The sequence below is a fragment of the Pezoporus wallicus genome, unplaced genomic scaffold (assembly GCF_028554395.1).
Source record: "Pezoporus wallicus isolate ANWC-B61680 ecotype Strahan unplaced genomic scaffold, APGP_CSIRO_Pwel_v1 scaffold_2617, whole genome shotgun sequence".
Lineage (NCBI taxonomy): Eukaryota > Metazoa > Chordata > Aves > Psittaciformes > Psittacidae > Pezoporus > Pezoporus wallicus.
The window spans coordinates 1758939-1776535 of record NW_026637592.1 but is presented as its reverse complement, the minus strand read 5'-3'; the positions used below and the strand labels follow the sequence as shown (position 1 = coordinate 1776535).

At 41.5% G+C, this 17597-nt stretch overlaps 1 protein-coding gene across 1 annotated transcript in view; it reads left to right on the top strand.

Moving 5' to 3' along the window:
• The first annotated feature begins 484 nt into the window (after nt 1-484).
• The window catches only part of LOC130597708 (uncharacterized), a 30520-nt gene continuing 13407 nt past the window's right edge, over nt 485-17597 (top strand). Inside the window, 3 exon segments of the mRNA XM_057406472.1 lie at nt 485-758; nt 1254-1381; nt 2025-2084. Coding sequence (XP_057262455.1) covers nt 485-758; nt 1254-1381; nt 2025-2084 — 462 coding nt within the window.

Below are 17597 nucleotides of genomic sequence, written 5' to 3'. Positions count from 1 at the left end.
AGCACAGCAACTACTAATTACTCAACAGTAGTTTCATACTCCAGAGACTTACTGCAGTGTGCAAAAGTTACAGGAAAAAAGCCTTAGCAAAGAGACAGTAGTAGAACTGAATGTTTCAAGAAGCACTGATAAAAAGAACAGCATTAAGGTATATGTGACACAACTCAGTTTAACCTTTTCATTGCACTTTATATTTCAAAGCTTTCTCACATACCATCTTACCTGTTCAAAGTATTGGTTACAACCTCCAATTGCTTGAGAAGAAAAGGATAACAACTTGGAAACAGAGAAAACCTCCCTTTCTGTCATTCTGTGGGAATGAAGAAAAGTTAAATTAGCATCCTGCAGTAATCAGTTGCAGTCAAAATACCAGTTTGAATTTCTGTTGCTAATCCTGTTTCCTCTGATTCTAACCTTAGAAGAAGATAGAAAAAGACTGAAACCCAAATTAGAAAGATGTTGTTCAGGATGTGACATAGGTGAAATGTGTCTGAAATTGAGAAAAAGGGAGGAAGACAGGATAGAAGATTACGTCTCCCCGAGATTTGCGACACAAAACCTGCAAGATCCAATAAATCCAGCCTCTGCTGCAAGTCCTCCTGATTCTGATGAGGAGGAAGGAATGAACAGTAATGATAATAGCAGAAAAGTATTTAAAGGTCCCCCGATTGCTGCTCGTGTCCGTAGTAAAACAGGACCCGTGACACAGGCACCTTTAAAGGGAAACAATGGGACCGGAGGGACGAACCAGAATAAGAGTAAATTTTTCAAGGGGAGACTTAGATGCTTGGAAACAGATTACAGAAAACTACTGAAACGAACTGATAGGAGTAGCAAAACAATTTAAATTGATTGTCAAAAGTCAGGATCCTGACTGGAGAGATATAGACTTAATATTACGTACATTATGCAACTGGTGATAAAGCCAGCTTGTTCTCAGGTTAATGCCCAAATAATCACTGGTGCATTAGCAGAAAGAATGGAAGAACATGTTCCTCTGACTATATCAGACTGGGACTGTGATGATCCAGCAGATTATGCTGCTTTAAAGAGATATGAAAATCTGATTAAATTTGGCTTAGAAAATGCGATACCAAAAGCCATAAATGGGTTGGTTCTATTTGAAATAAAACAAGGACCAAAAGAAACACCGACCGAATTCCTAGACAAATTAAGAGAAGCAATGAGAAAATATACTACCTTGGACCTTTCTTCTACCAAAGGGAAATTACAAATCGCTAACTTATTTCTAGGACAGACAACAGAAGATATTATAAGAAAGCTTCAGAAATTATCAATACCTGACAGTCGAAATATAGAAAAATTAGTAGATGAGGCATGGAAAGTTTATAGACATCGGGAACAGATAGAAGAGAAAAAGGTAGGAAGAATGATAATAACTGCTACAGTAGCTGCTTTAGGGCACACAGGGACCTGTGGGGGAAGCAGAGCTCGGAAGAGGAATAGCAGTTAGAGGCAGAGGAGGAATGTTCAATAAAGGAGAGAGAGAAAATATTTCTCCCAATGTAGAACCTAATCAGTGTCTAAAATGCAAGGAATTTGGACACCGGAAGCGAGACTGTCCTCAACGGAAACAGCAGGAAGCACCAGTGACTGAACTAGTTAGATTGATGGGGCCCTGGGAAATCTACCCTAGCGGATCCACTGGTTAAATTAAAGCTAGGGGAACGAAAAAAGGAGACAGAATTCTATGATAGATACAGGGGCAACTTATTCGGTACTAAATCAGAATTTTACTCCGGTTGGAAAAGAATTTGTTACAGTTGTGGGAGCTACTGGCCGCCAGGAGAAAAGTATTCTTTCTGAGAACACTAAAATATAAATTGGATAAACAGATTGGTGTGCATAAATTCTTATATATGCCAAATTCACCTAAATCCTTATTGGAACGAGACTTATTAAAACATTTGGAGGCAATAATAACATTTAAAGAATGAGAAATGGAATTGAAGGTAAAAGATGATCAGTTGATTAAAATTCTGAGCTTATCTTTAATCCAACAGAAAATTCATGAGAACCTTCCTGAAACAGAAGAAGAAGTCTTTAACCAGGTATATCCAGGAGTAAGGCAAAAAATGCTTTGCCTATTAAAGTAGAAATAAAAGGGGGGCCTGCCCAATTAGAATAAAACTATATCCCTTAAATTTGGAGGATCAGAAGGGAATCAGAGAAATCATTGATACATTTTAAAAATATGGATTATTAATTGAATGTGAATCGGAATATAATACTCCTATTCTGCCCATAAAGAAATCCAATGGGAAAAGTTACAGTTTAGTTCAAGATCTCAGAGCAATCAACAAAATTGTGGAGAATATTCATCCAGTAGTAGCTAATTCATACACCTTATTGACTAAATTGAATAATAATCGGAAGTGGTTTACCTTTCTGGACGTAAAGTATGCATTTTCTGTCTGCCCCTGGCCAAAGAAAGTTAAAATTTGTTTGCTTTCGAATGGGAAAACCCTGAAACAGGAAGAAGGACACATGTCACTTGGACGGTGTTACCTCAGGGATTTAAAAACAGTCCCACTATTTTCGGAAATCAATTGGCAGGAGAATTAGAATCTTGGGAAGCACCCACCCAGACAGGCACTTTACTACAGTATGTTGACAACCTGTTAATTGCTACGGAAACTGAGAAAGAATGTGTTCAACAGACTGTAGAATTGTGAAACTCCCTAGGGATAAACGGATAGCGGGTATCTAATCTAAATCGAAGGCTCAACTAATTCGAATTTGAGTATATTATTTAGGATATGAAATAACAGGAGGAAAACGAGAACTTGGAGCAGCTCGGAAGGGATTACTGGCAGCTAAAGAGTGGACTAGTGGAAGGTTATTTACTGAAACAGGAAGTACAGTAATGAAACAGAGAAGTTATCAGTGGGCTGGTGATGCTTACAATAAAATCCCTCTCCCCAGTGTAAAATGTCATTGAAGTATATAATTAAAATGACGTTGATGTTGAAGACCGAGAGATAAACATAGCCTCCTAAATTCACTGGTAAAAACAATTTGTTAAAGGGTATACATGCAGAATGCTGTGGTGCATAAATAGGAAGATGCAACATTTACACCTCAGATACTTTGCAAGTTAGCAATGTAAAATGCCTTGTCACATGTGACTCAGAGAAATTTCCAGGAACTCGCCAACAACGTTTAAGTTGACGAGCAGGTATTCTTTATTGTGGTGCCTGGAGACATGGGGGATAGCTCCTCCTAGCATGTCTCTCCCGAGCATCAACCAGGCTGTGATTATATTGTCCTTAAACATACATATTCATTAGATTACATACATATTCATTGAGTTATTTATACATTACATCATAAAACATTGTAACACTCCTTCACCACTTCGTTTTAGGATCCTTGTCACGTGAGTAACCACCAGGCTGGTTCTGGCCAATTCTTGGGCAATGCTTATCTTAGCCTTTTCCTTATCTCTATAGTCGTTAACAAAGCCTAATGCCCTTGAAGTTACTCATTTACAACCCGGTTCTTCAATCAACCCCTTTCTTCAATCAACCCCATTCTTCACGTGCATGCAATTCTCAAGAAAAGCCAGATGACTAGAGTACAACCCATGCACAGAAGGTTCCATTTTGATGGCTATAGACGGGAATCACATTTAGCACTTCTCACAAGAAAGACCAGCAATGACTGTTTATGTCGAAAGGAAGACATATGTGAGTTTCTTTCTTGTTTTTCCTCAGGTTTCCCCACTTGAAAGGATGCTCCATTAACAGAAATAGTGATACAGAGGTATGATCTTTACCATGCCATACAGACTGAAGCTACAGCCACCACTCCTAACTATTGTTTGCATGCACTGCATGCCAGTTTCATCCGCTACTGATTCTATTTCAGAAGAAAAGAAGGTTGTGATGATGGCAAGAAAGATATTTCACAGAATACAGAGTTCACACAAATCATCAAGAAGTTATTCTAACAGCATGCTATGCTGCGAAGAAGAGAATCAGAATTTAATTTCTAACAGTATTTGGAAGACAACAGTGAATCACAGAGAAGTCACCCAAATCAACTACTAGTTGTAGTAGTAAAAAAAAGCAAACAACAAAACCCCCACAACTGAAAGCAGTCTGTACATCCATAAAACTTGAAGGAAAAGTCTACTTTAAGCATGAACAAGCCTAGAGTTTCTAGTGTTGACAGTGCTTCTTTAGGAAATATGCAAAAACCAGTTTTACTTTTCTCTGCAATAATTTTAAACAGAACCCCTGATTATACCATTAACTGTCAGTAGTTCTTCCATTCATTTAGCTCATGGGTCTTTGGCTTCATCACTTTTCAGAGTAGAACCTAGTTTAAAGTAAACTAAAGGTCAACGCACTTGCAAGTTCTCATTTCATCTGCTTTGTTTGTGAAGACATTCATCAAACTTCTAGAATCAAATTCATAAATGCCGCCGAAAACTGACATCTCCAGTCATTCTACATTATGTTTGCCTGATACTGCATAATGCAAGGGTTAGAATCCGTGCTTATGTAACTATTGTCTTCCTAAATAAACATTGCATCCTTATGCATAACAAGTGTCTGAATTATTTAACTGCATTTAAAATAAGATACATTTAAGAATAAAGCCGTGGATAAAGCTGCAGTGTTCTTTTCGAAGCTGTGCTGTACAGTTAAGAGACTACTCCAGGAGATTAGAATTCTGCTGTGACACGGGCATACATCTCACTTTACTGCAACATATGTCAAAGATTACCTGCTTCCCTTCTTTCATGTATTTGTCAGAAAAACTGAAGGCTTTATAACCTTGTGTGCTGCTTTTAGTAACTGGCATATGAAAGAAAAACTTACAGTAAATATGTTCGAGTATAAGTGAGATTCAGAGACAACTAATCTTCTGAGGGCAGCGGGTGTCCCTGGTGCTCTTTTTAAGCACAAACATTGCTAACATCTGCGGTCAGATGACAAAGACATGGTAACATCTGTGACATGGATAAAAATAAGACTATTGGTTTTAAAAAGGACAAATAGAACTAGAATGTGAAATAATCAATAGAGACACGTTTAGAGAGATCAAGACCAAGAATGCAGTTTTCATGAAATATCTTTTAATTGTCTCCTGTAAAATCTACTCTTCCTATACCAAACTTTACCTTGGAATCATTAGCCTTAATGTGTCAGATGATCCTTTATGTCAAAGAGCGGAAATGCAGAAACAGAACTCAATTTGCTTCTTATACTGAAGGACAATTGCTGCCAAAATAACAAACAGAAAAACCCAAACACGGACTGAATTTGGCAAAACCATCATTCAAAGTGACAGGTTCATAAAGAGAATCCACATTTCACATCTTTGCTTCTTTTGCCTGCATTAAACTATGAAGAAAACACGAAAAAAAAATGAAAGTTGCAAGGTAACTAGACTGGCTTTTAATTGCCCATTCATATTCTTTCCCTCACCCCTACCACTTGTTGAATAGTCAGATCCAGCCTCAAAATACATGATGTGTACTTCCTTATAATGATATATTTCAGAACCAGAAACTAAAAAGAAATGGGAAGTTTGCACAGTTCCTTCAACTATACAAAAAGACCAATAAACAAAATATATGATATGTTTTATCTGGAGTCTGTGGTCCAGACCAAAGCTACCTCAGATATGTTTTAAGAATTACATGAACTTTTTGCTCCTTAAACAGCAGTAAATAATAGGGCAGCTGCATTTCATGACAGGACAACTAACAGTAATAAAGGTTCTGAGAAATTATCCTGACTGAACGAGTAACTCAAGCATTTACCACATTCAACTCATAATTTCTTATCTTGGATTTCAGAATATAGCAAGACAGTGTAACGCTATACAACCAGGGAAGCCAGTATCATAGAACCATAGAATAGTTAGGGTTGCAAAGGACCTTAAGATCATCTAATATGTAATGTTTTAAATTATTCAAAAGCGCCAGTAGGGAGAATGACTCAGAAAGCTACAGACCTTTATTCTGGCCTCAAGAATATAGGGAATGTAGGGAAAAATAAACTTGAAAAATAGAACAGTTACATATAAGGGAAAAAGATAAAAATGGAATGAGGTGCAATGCGCAAAACTGTTAGCAACGACATCATGCCAATGTAGTCCAGACCTTATCCAAGAAGGGTGAAAATATTTATAGACAAAGAAAATAAAAGTTCTGTCTCCCAAACGTTCTCTCAACAAATGAAATGTCTGAAATCTGCAATTTTTTACACGAAATTTCAAAGTGAAAAGTCGGGCAGCTCCAGCTGGGAGATCTAGTTCTCATATGCTTCCTTCACAGCCACAAAACCCACGGGCTTGCTGTGAGGCACAGAACCCAGTAGAAAGCAGAAAACAACATTCTGCAATGCAGTCTGAGGAAACAGAAGATGTAAAAGTCATGTGAGCATTCAATAGGTGGAACTCAAACATATCTGTGACAATAGATAAAACAATTCTTGTAATTTTAAAATCATTCATGAATCTGTTCTTTCTTATTTCTTAGGGGAAAATAAATAAAAAGTTAAGCTACATTTTTATTAAGGAAAGAAAACCAAACTTGAAAATGTATTAGAAAATGCTGTACTCAAGCGGGCTCAGCTTCACTCAGCTTTCTCATTTGGAAGCTGAGATTAGATGAATAAAGTATTTGGGCTGGACCAGCAGGCCCAAAGGCTATCAGTGGTTCAGTGTTTGGTTGTTGGCTGGTAACCAGTGGAATACTCCGAAGGTCAATTCTGGTGACCCTTCATTCCTCAATAGTTTTATCAACAGCTTGGCTGGTGATTCAGAAAGCACCCTCCTGCAGGCCTGTTGACAGCACTGAACGAGGAAGAGTAGATGAAACATCAAACAGCAGAAGTTCAGTCTAGACAGACCTTGAGAAACTTGAGGCTTGGCCCATAAGAAACCTCATGCAGATCAACAAAGAGAACACAAAACTTTGCATCTGGGCTGGATAACTTTGAGCATCCTCAACACAGGCTGAAAACCCACAGCTCAGTTACATCCCCAGGGAAAAGAACCTGTGGGCTACAGTGGATGCCAAGCTCAGTATGAGATAATGGCACATCCTCACTGCAAACAGGGCAAATTATGCACTGGATTATGTTCATTGTGGAGACAGTGTTCTCATGGGAGAATGCATAATTGGTACATAAACTCTGAATAATCCTGAAAGATACAGCAAGGCCATGAGAGGCCCGAAGAAGCTTAAGCAAGCAAGATAAGAAGAAGCTGGAATTCACTGAGTTAATGAGAACTGTTGGCAAGCTTCCGAGGTCAAGTTCTCATACCTGTGCTTAACCAATTATATGTTAGTCACTAAGGGTCTTCAAGACATGTATCCAATCATAATATGCCAAATCACTGTAACTGCAGGTAAGAAATAGTATATAAGAAGTTAAGGCTTTGTAATGAATTTGGCAATCGCTTGATCACATTGATCGTCTCTGCGTTGTCCGTGACTCCCGCGTCAACAGTTCATTAGGACGAATGCGGATCAAAGGAAGTTCCTTGATCTGGCAGCCTTCTGTGCTGGGCACAGTGAAGCTGTTCATGGAATCCTCCATCCATTTTGGTTTCAGAAGAGATTAGAAGAAACAGGAGAGGGACCAAGAAACAGCTGTAGGAAAAGGTCTAGTGTACATGTCCTGTGAGAGCCAGGCTTGTTCTGTCTGACAGGAAGTCCAGGGAAGATCCAATAGCAGCCTATAACCACTTGAAGAAATCAAAGATTAGAGAGCTAAACTTTTTGCAGTAGTTGCAGATGCTATAGAAAAGACTAGTGGTCACAAATCAAAATTTGTGACAAATACAAATTTGGGAGTTTTAAATTCAGGCAAGAGTTAAAAAGGAGAAAGAAGCATTGGAACATGTTATTCAGACTGCTTGTGAAATCTCCATCTTTGAAGGTTTTTAACTCATCCAGAGCCACTGCTGACCCAATCTAGTGTTGCTAAGGGTCATGCTTTGAATGCGAATAAAGGAAACAAGAGCGAGAGATCCCTTTACAGTTTCTATGATTCCACTCCATAGTTTTAACCTTGTCTTCTTAACAGATCAGTGTTTTTCTTGTCTTCCTGTATTTGCTGGCTATCAAGGTCTATTTCAGTTAAGCAATAGCTCCTGCTAAGAACAACAGATTCTTGAGATTTACTCAGTGTTTAGTAAGCTGGTAACTTAACTTTCAGTTCAGCACAAAGCGTTATTTTTGCCACAATGCACACAAGTATTAAAAGTACTGGCTTGATGAGAAATAAAAATAACTACTTAAAACTTTGCTTATTTCAGAGATAGTACAGATTTGTGAAAGCTGTTGATTAGCAGCTTGTCTGGATCATAGAATCATATAATCGTTAGGGTTGGAAAGGACCTTAAGATCATCTAGCTCCAACCCCCCTGCCACAGACAGGGACAATTTACGCTAAATCATATCACCCAAGGCCTCCTCCAACCTGGCCTTGAACACTGTCAGGGATGGAGCATTCACAACCTCCCTGGGCAACCTATTCCAGTGCCTCACCACCCTAACAGGAAAGAATTTCCTTCTTATATCCAACCTAAACTTCCTCTGTTTAAGTTTTAACCCATTACCCCTTGTCCTGTCACTACAGTCTCTAATGAAGAGTCCCTCTCCAGCATCCCTATAGGCCCCCTTCAGATACTATGAGGTCTCCATGCAGCCTTCTCTTCTCCAGGCTGAACAGCCCCAACTTCCTCAGCCTGTCTTCATACGGGAGGTGCTCCAGTCCCCTGATCATCCTTGTGGCCCTCCTCTGGACTTGTTCCAAGAGTTCCATGTCCTTTTTATGTTGAGGACACCAGAACTGCACACAATACTCCAGGTGAGGTCTCACAAGAGCAGAGTAGAGGGGCAGGATCACCTCCTTCGACACACTGCTTTTGATACAGCCCAGGAATCAGCTGGCTTTCTGGGCTGCAAGTGCACTGCAGCTGGCTCATGTTCATTTTCTCATTGACCAACACCCCCAAGTCCTTCTCTGCAGGGCTGCTCTGAATCTCTTCTCTGCCCAACCTGTAGCTGTGCCTGGGATTGCTCTGACCCAGCTGTAGGATCTTGCACTTGGCATGGTTAAACCTCATAAGGTTGGCATCAGCCCACCTCACAAGTGTGTCAAGGTCCCTCTGGATGGCATTCCTTCCCTCCAGCGTATCAACTGAACCACACAGCTTGGTGCCATCGGCAAACTTGCTGAAAGTGCACTCAATCCCACTGTCCATGTCACTGACAAAGATGTTAAACAAGACTGGTCCCAACACCGATCCCTGAGGGACACCACTCGTTACTGGTCTCCAGCTGGACATTGAGCCATTGACCACAGCTCTTTGCGTGCAGCCATCCAGCCAGTTCTTTATCCACCGAGTGGTCCATCCATCAAATTGATGTCTCTCCAATTTAGAGACAAGGATGTCATGTGGGACAGTGTCGAACGCTTTGCACAAGTCCAGGTAGATGACATCAACAACCAGATAGTAGATAACAACCAGGGAATCATGGTTGTTACACGGTCATACAGGACACATATTTAGTGACAAGAGGAGACAACTCTTCTAGAACCACATCAAGCTAGTTAAAAAAACAAGTCAGATTTCATTTTTACCCTACATGAAACGAAAAAGACTTTGACAGGGTAAGAAGAATCATGAATGTGGTGACTTTGCACCTTCAATAAATCTAACATTTGCTTTGTTAGGAACTAGAAAATACCTAAATCCCAGAACAGTAAGCAAAATAGTTTAAGTTCACTGACTTGAAAAAACGTTCCTTTATGCTACACAGACCTAAAATAAATAAAAAGAATTAAGAATATGCTACTATATCTTGGTTTTCATTTTCTTTCAGATAGACGTGCTAGAATAAACATTCTTACTAGTTTACGCTGCAGTGCTTTTATGAGGTTAATAACTGAACTGCCAATCAAGGCTTGTATAAATACAGTAGTTGAATACCTTCTGCTTTAGAAGCACTTTTATTTACAAGACAGCTAGTCAAGTTTTCCAAAGGACTGCATGGTCTGGCTGGCTTTGATCTCTTTTAAGTATAAGATTCGTTATACCTCTTGTTATGCTATTTATTATACCCTTTGTGTAATCAGGTATGGAAAGCGCACCTGCATAGAACAAATACTTCAGGAAAAGTGTGACTTAGAGGAATAGTTACGCAACACACAGTTCACTGAAATAACTTGTGAAGTCCTTTTCCAAGAGCCCTTTTTCTTGCTATGCAAGCAAGAGAAGCTAGCGTACAGTGATCTTAGAATAAAAATAGGGGAACATCACTTAAACCAAACATCACAGATACAACCTGTATTACCTATACAGGTAATATTAAGTATAATAATAAATAATAATTATACGTAAATAATAGGGCTTACCTATAGTTACCGATACCAACACGTTAATACTCAAACTTGATATACATACACAAATGTGTCTGTGTATATGCATGTATATAGAACCATATATAAAACATAGTTTAAAATAGAGTATTTTAGATATAATATATACAATATTTTTGACAAAGATTTTTAAAAAGCTGGACTGTGGATAAGCATGAGTATGCACATGTGTGTATGTACATCCAGATGTGTCTATACACACATATATAGAGAAAATTGAGAGATATGTATACATATCTTGAAAGTCTCCAAGAATCCTGTTAAAATACTGGCTAACAGCTATTATCTTTAATCTCTTGCCACAGATTTAGCATTGTGAATTTTACAACCCACACAACTTTGTCTAGCAGCAGTCTGTGAATAGTAACTACTTTTTAATTAGAATAGTGTAGTTAATGACTAAGGGATGTGCACATTATACTTGGAACAAAACACAGTAATTACATCCAATCATATTCATGAAAGCTGTTATCACTAAGGCAGAAACTAAATTATCCAGTCACTGTGGTTGGGTTTACAGTGCTTTTTGTTTCATTGAAACACATTTTACTCAGCAGAAACAAATATCAACATTAGGCCTCTAATTTATTTAAAACAAATGAAATTACCTTAGGCCAGCGCATATATTTTTATATTATATATTTTTCACTTTGGGTAAACTGTCATTCAGATCATTTTATTGTGTTCATATTTCTATTTTCTGGCTCTGTCATGACAGCATGTTATGAAGATCCTTCCCGTTCAGGTGAGCACGGATACACAGTTGCACACAAATGCTTTAAACATATGTTTAGGCCCCAAAGATTAGACTGGGATTTATATGGGTTGATATTTTTCTGACTTTATATGCAAGATAAAATATTGAAGCTAAAATCGTTCTGTAGATTTTAGGCATTTCAGGTAGATACACACACTGTGTTCCTAAAATCAGTAGAAATCATACAGACACATGTATAGCACCCTCAACTGCAAGGAGAACAGTTCCTATTTTCTGCAACAGGGGATTTTAGATAGTTTGAGATTAGGCTTGTAAAATAAACAGTAATTGAAGTAGTAACATGGAACCAGATTTCTTTAGGAGCTTGTTTTCAATTTGCATCAGTTTCTGCCCAAAACTGTCACAAATTTTACCTTCAATTTACAAGTTAACAGCACCTGATCATCAATACTCCTGTTATAAAGGCACTTAAAAACAGGAAACCTGTTCAAAATGATGTTTAAACAAGTATACTGTTACTGAGCTATTAATCAGTAAAAGCCGTAAAAGTTATCTGTGTCAGTCTGAACTTTTGCATGTTTTCCTGAGATGGTGCTGAGATTAACTTGACTTCTAAATCTGTCAGAAAAAGAGTCAGATCACTTAAAACCAAAATATTGAGCAAAATCACTGTGTCCTATTTTGGGCAGACAGAAGTAGGAGGAATTTAACAAAAACAAGCCCTCACAACACAATGTACTGCACCAAATCCTTAATAACTACTTCACAAGCATTCACTGGAAGCTTCACTAAAGTGGCGTGGAGGGAACAGGCTGCAAATCGTGGCACAGGAGGTAAAGGACGAGAGGCATTTAAATAGCTCTGCCTTCTTGTGAAACTGCCACTGATCCAGTGTTTCAACTCAAAAGATGCAACAGATTAAGGCTGCCAGAGAAAATCCACCGGGGAATCCCTGATGAGATCCAAGTTAAAGCAGCTCCAGCCCTTCCCTCCACAGCATGCTGTCCAAGAGGTGGAGAGCTCAGAGGCCAGTTTTGTGCATCAAGCTGTAGTTGCATTTCCCTGCTGGAGCTGGCACAAGAGGCTCAGCACTCTGCTGTCTCCCTGTAAGCATCCTCTCACATGTAGCTGTACCTCAGCTAGCACACAGGACTCCTGACAGTGGTGTGTCTCCAAGTAATCATCAAGTGTTTACAGGCTGGAGTCAATCCGAGGATCACCTCTAGTGAAACTCACCTAAGGGCTATCTGTTTATATGACTCTGTTGTGCCATTACAGCTCAAGTACATTAGTGCCACCAAAGTTACTTTCAGTTTATTCCAAAATAAAATAAACAAAGCTTTCTTCTGGAAGTCTATGCAAACTCTTCACCACCCCAACTGTATCAGTTTCATAGGAAACAGGCTGAGAACATTGGGGCTATTCAGCCTGGAGAAGAAAAGCTGTGTGGAGACCTCAAAGCAGCTTTCAGTGTCTGAAGGGGGCTACAAGGATGCTGGGGAGGGAGTCTTCATCAAGGACTGTAGCAATGGGACAAGGGGTAATGGGTTCAAACTGAAACAGGGGAAGTTCAGGTTAGATATAAGGAAGAAGTTCTTCCCTGTGAGGGTGGTGAAGCGCTGGCACAGGGTGCCCAAGAGGTGGTAAATGCCCCATCCCTGGCAGTGTTCAAGGCAGGGCTGAACAGGGCTTGGGAGACATTGTCTACAGTGAGGGACCATGATCTAGGGTGTAGGGAGGGGGGTAGAACTGGGTGATCTTAAGGTCCTTTCCAACCCAAACCATTCTATAATTCTGTGATTCTAGGGGAAACAAACACAAGGTCCACCCTTTTTTAGACAGATGCCCAGAACAGACCAGCAATAAGGTAACCCCTCTCTGCCCCAGAGGAGACATATTTAAACCTCTAATATAAAATCAAGCTAACCGGAAACCTATGCAAGGTCCTAATGGTGGCATCAGAGAGAGTGGATCTCTGACTCTGTCCACAGATAGACTGCCCCTTAATGCAAACAGAACATCCTGCATGCAACGGCAGCTCAAACCCAGATGACTGTCGCGTAAGATCCTATATATCCAAGCAGAAAAGCGCTCGAGCATGACTAGGGAACTGTGCATCAGTAGTGACACCTAGTGGCGCCAGATCACGGAAACACAGACTTGCTCCCGAACACAACCCACCCGGACAGGGTCCAGGGGAAGAAGCTTTACAAGCAAAAAAGCCAAATCACCTCTATCCCATTCTCCTTCTAAACCAGTATCTCCTGCAGAGATAGATACGAGTCAGAAACTGAAGAGGGCTGCTAGAATGCTGGGAAGGGACTGCAGTGATAGGACAAAGGGTAATGGGTCCAAACTGAAACAGGGGAAGGTCAGGTTAGACTTAAGGAAGAAGTTCTTTACTGTGAGGGTGGTGAGGCACTGCAATGGGTTGCCCAAGGAAGCTGTGAGTGCTCCATCCCTGGCAGCATTCAAGGCCAGGTTGGACAGTCTTGCGTGACATGGTTTAGTGCAAGGTGTCCCTGCCCATGTCAGGGGTTGGAACTGGATGATCTCAAGGTCCTTTCCAACCCAAATCATTCTGTGATTCTCTGATTATATGAAACCTGAAATCAAATCTCTGCTGCTGTTTTCATACCTCCTGTACCTCACTGACCTCTTTCTCTTTAGAACTGTTTTCCCATTCCCCATTTCATGGTATTGACAACTACATGTGGGAAACATAAAACTGACTACTTGCAGTATTCAATGCTAAACTGCTAAATGAAGAAAAAAAAAAAAAACAAACTAAAACAAAAACAAAGCCAGCACAGCTTTTGGTCAAAGAAAAAAAAAAAAAGTAAAATGGCTAAATGGCACATATCTATCATCTAAAAGATGAAAAACTAGGTTAATTCCAGGACATTTAGTTTCTCATAATCCTCATGAAAATTGTACTACACACATAGATCAACACTAATGAACTGCTGTTATAATGAGGTAAAAAGTGTGGAATTTTTGAAATTCGGAATACTCACCCAGGAGTATTTTTTAATGAGCTTATTCTGTGTTCGGGGTTATTTTCACATCCCTGCTAGAGCAGCAACCTCAGCTATAGAGCGTAGAGCATGAGCATGCTTCATTTGCTGCAGGAGCTAAAGGAAGGGGCAGAAGGCCAAAGAAAACATGAGGGTGCTTGTGAGCTAACTGGAGGGGCACAGAGAAATGGAAATGTTCAGGCCTGGGGAGTTTTGAGAGTGAGAGGAGAATTGGTTTTACATAAGAAAGTGAAATTGTAGAGGATCTGGAGCAGGACTACAGAGTTCAAGGGCAGAATCCCTCAGCAGAGAGGAGGCTTCACAAGTCATCATTTCTGGAGCTTAGAGGAAAGAGACATAAAAGAGGGACAGGGTGTTCTACAGTAAGAAGATTAAAGGGAAAAGTCTCAAATTAGAAGGGGTGAAATTACCTCCAGACTTACTCCAGAGGTAAGTGAACACCCATGTGACCATTGCTCCTCTTCTCCTTCATCGCAGCCTCTTTGCTATTAAGAGCAATAGGGCTAGTTTGCAGCCACAAGAGAGACTGGCGGGCATTCTGAAGAACTGCTGGTACCAAAACCTCTCAGCAACATTCCATCTCCTATCAAACTGCACGTGAGTACAAATCAACTCTCAGTGCTTCACAACAGATATTTCTGGCCCTAACACATACTTCCTCAACACTTACTGTCCTCAACAGGACCTGCCCAGGAGACGGCAGCTCAGCTCTCGCGAGCAGCTGACTCACCGGGGGCGGAGCCAGGAGGCTCGGCTGCAGCTGTGAGCGGTTAAAAACCTGCCCACGGAGCGCGTCGAGGCAGTTTGCGCGGGCAGGCGAGTGGGGTGACTGCCTGATCAAGAGGACTCGACTGGAGCACAGGAGGAAGGAAAGACTGCTTGCTTGTGCAAAGAGACGTAGACGGACCGATGGACCAGATAGATCATGGTCACCACTCGATCAAAACCTGTAGTTAGGAATAACTTGGGTACCCAGACTGAGCCTTTCTGCAGACATGCGGCCGTGCAGGTCTCTGGCTGCAGTGAATGCCTGAGCCTGGCACTTGTATCGGAGAGAGCCAGTGACACGGCTTGTGTGCGGTGTCAGCAAGCAGATGACCTGCTAAAGCAGGTGGTTGAACTGAGGGAGGAGGTAGAAAGGTTGAGAGCTATCAGAGAGTGTGAAAGTGAAATTGATTGGTGGAGCCACCCCCTAAGGCAAGGGCAGAGGGCAGTGGTTGAACAAGTGATAGATCCCCTTCCCTCCTACCATCAGATAGAAGGAGTAAACTTAAGGGACAAGGAAGTATGGAGGGAGGTCCCTCTTCCAGAGAGGTAAGCGAAAACCCTCACAATCCCTTCGTTCCTCCCAGTTGCCCTCGAGTAACAGGTATGAGGTCTTGGAACTACAGGGCCAGGTAAATGGAGATCCATCTAGTGAGTCACCTAGGGCTTGTCACTCACACCCATGCCTTAGAACTTCCTCAACCAAGAAGAAAAGAAGAGTAATTGTGGTGGGTGGCTCCCTTCTGAGGGGAACAGAAGGGCCCATTTGTTGACCTGATCCACCCCACAGGGAAGTCTGCTGCCTACCTGGGGCTCGGATTGGAGATGTTAAAAGGAATCTCTCTGATCTGGTGCAGCCCTCTGACTACTATCCGCTGCTGGTTTTTCAGGTTGGCAGTGATGAAATTATTACAAGCAGGGCAAGGGCAATGAAGAGAGACTTCAGGGCCCTGGGACGGCTGGTTAGAGGGTCTGGAGCGCAAGTGGTGTTTGCCTCCATACCTGTTACAAGCAAAGGTGAAGAGATAAATAGGAAGAGACTGCAGATTAATGTATGGCTACGGCACTGGTGCCAAAGGCAGGGGTTTGGGTTTTTCAATCACAGGCTGCTATATGAGACACCTGGTTTGCTGGTGGCAGGTGGGATACATCAGTCCCAGAGGGGGAGAAGGTTTCTGGGGCAGGAGTTAGCAGGGCTCATTGACAGGGCTTTAAACTAGGTAGGAAGGGGAGATAACTGGGCCTGTTGGGGACAAGCCCAAGAGAAACATGCTAGGGCTTGAAGAATGGCAGACTAGGGAGAACTCTCAATCTATTGTTTCATTTGAGGGAAAGGGTAGATGTTTAAACCCTGTCCTGCAGGGGAAAAAGGGTACCTGGGCAAGAGTTAGCAGAGCTCACTCACAGAGCTCTAGGTTAGATTCAAAGTGCGAGGGGGTTGTAGCTGGGTTTGAACTAGTGGGGCAATGTTCTAGTATGAATGAAGACCAGAAGGCCTCCCGCCTTCCAAGGGTGCCACTAGCGTGCTCAGCTCGCTCCCTGAAATGCCTGTACACCAATGCACGCAGCATGGGGAATAAACAGGAGAAGTCTGTGTGCGGTCTAAAGGTTATGACCTGGTGGCAATTACAGAGACATGGTGGGACAGCTCACATGACTGGAACGTGGTTATGGATGGCTATGTCCTTTTTAGGAAAGATACATCAGCAAAGCGAGGTGGTGGAGTTGCTCTTTATGTGAAAGAGTGACTAGAATGTATTGAGTTCTGTCCAGGGGCAGATGAGGACCAAGTGGAAAGTCTGTGGGTGCGAATTAAGGGACAGGCTGGTACGGGTGGCACAGTTATGGGGGCCTATTATAGACCTCCTGATCAGGACGAAGGAGTTGATGAGGCTTTCTACAGGCAATTGAAAGCAGCTTCACGACTACATGCCTTGGTCCTTATGGGGGATTTTAACTACCCCGATATTTGCTGTAAGACTTACACAGCCAGTCATTCACAGTCTAGGAGGTTCCTCCAGTGCATTGATGATAACTTATTAATGCAAATGGTGGACGAACCAACTAGGAGAAGAGTGCTGCTGGATCTGGTACTCACCAACAAGGAGGGTCTGGTTGAAGTAGTGACGGTCAATGGCAGCCTGGGCTGCAGTGACCATGAGATGGTGGAGTTTAGGATCTTGTGTGGGAGGAATAGAATACCTAGCAAGGCCACATTTCTGGATTTCTGAAGGGCAAACTTTGGCCTCTTCAATCAATTGCTAAGGGAAGTATCATGGCAAAGAGTACTAGGTGGTAAAGGGGCTCAAGATAGTTGATCAGCATTCAAGGACCACTTCTTCAAAGCTCAGGATCAGAGTGTCCCAATGAGTAGGAAGTCAAGTAGGGGAGCCAGGAGACCAGCATGGTTAAACAAGGAACTGCTGGGCAAACTCGTACGGAAAAAGAGAATCTATGGATTATGGAAGGAGGGGCTGGCCACTTGGGAGGAATATAGGACAGCTGTTAGAAGATGTAGGGAAGCAATTAGGACAGCTAAGGCCTCCTTGGAACTTAATCTGGCAAGTCGGGTCAAGGACAATAGAAAGGGCTTCTTCAAATACATAACGAATAAAACTAACACAAGAAGCAGTATAGGCCCAC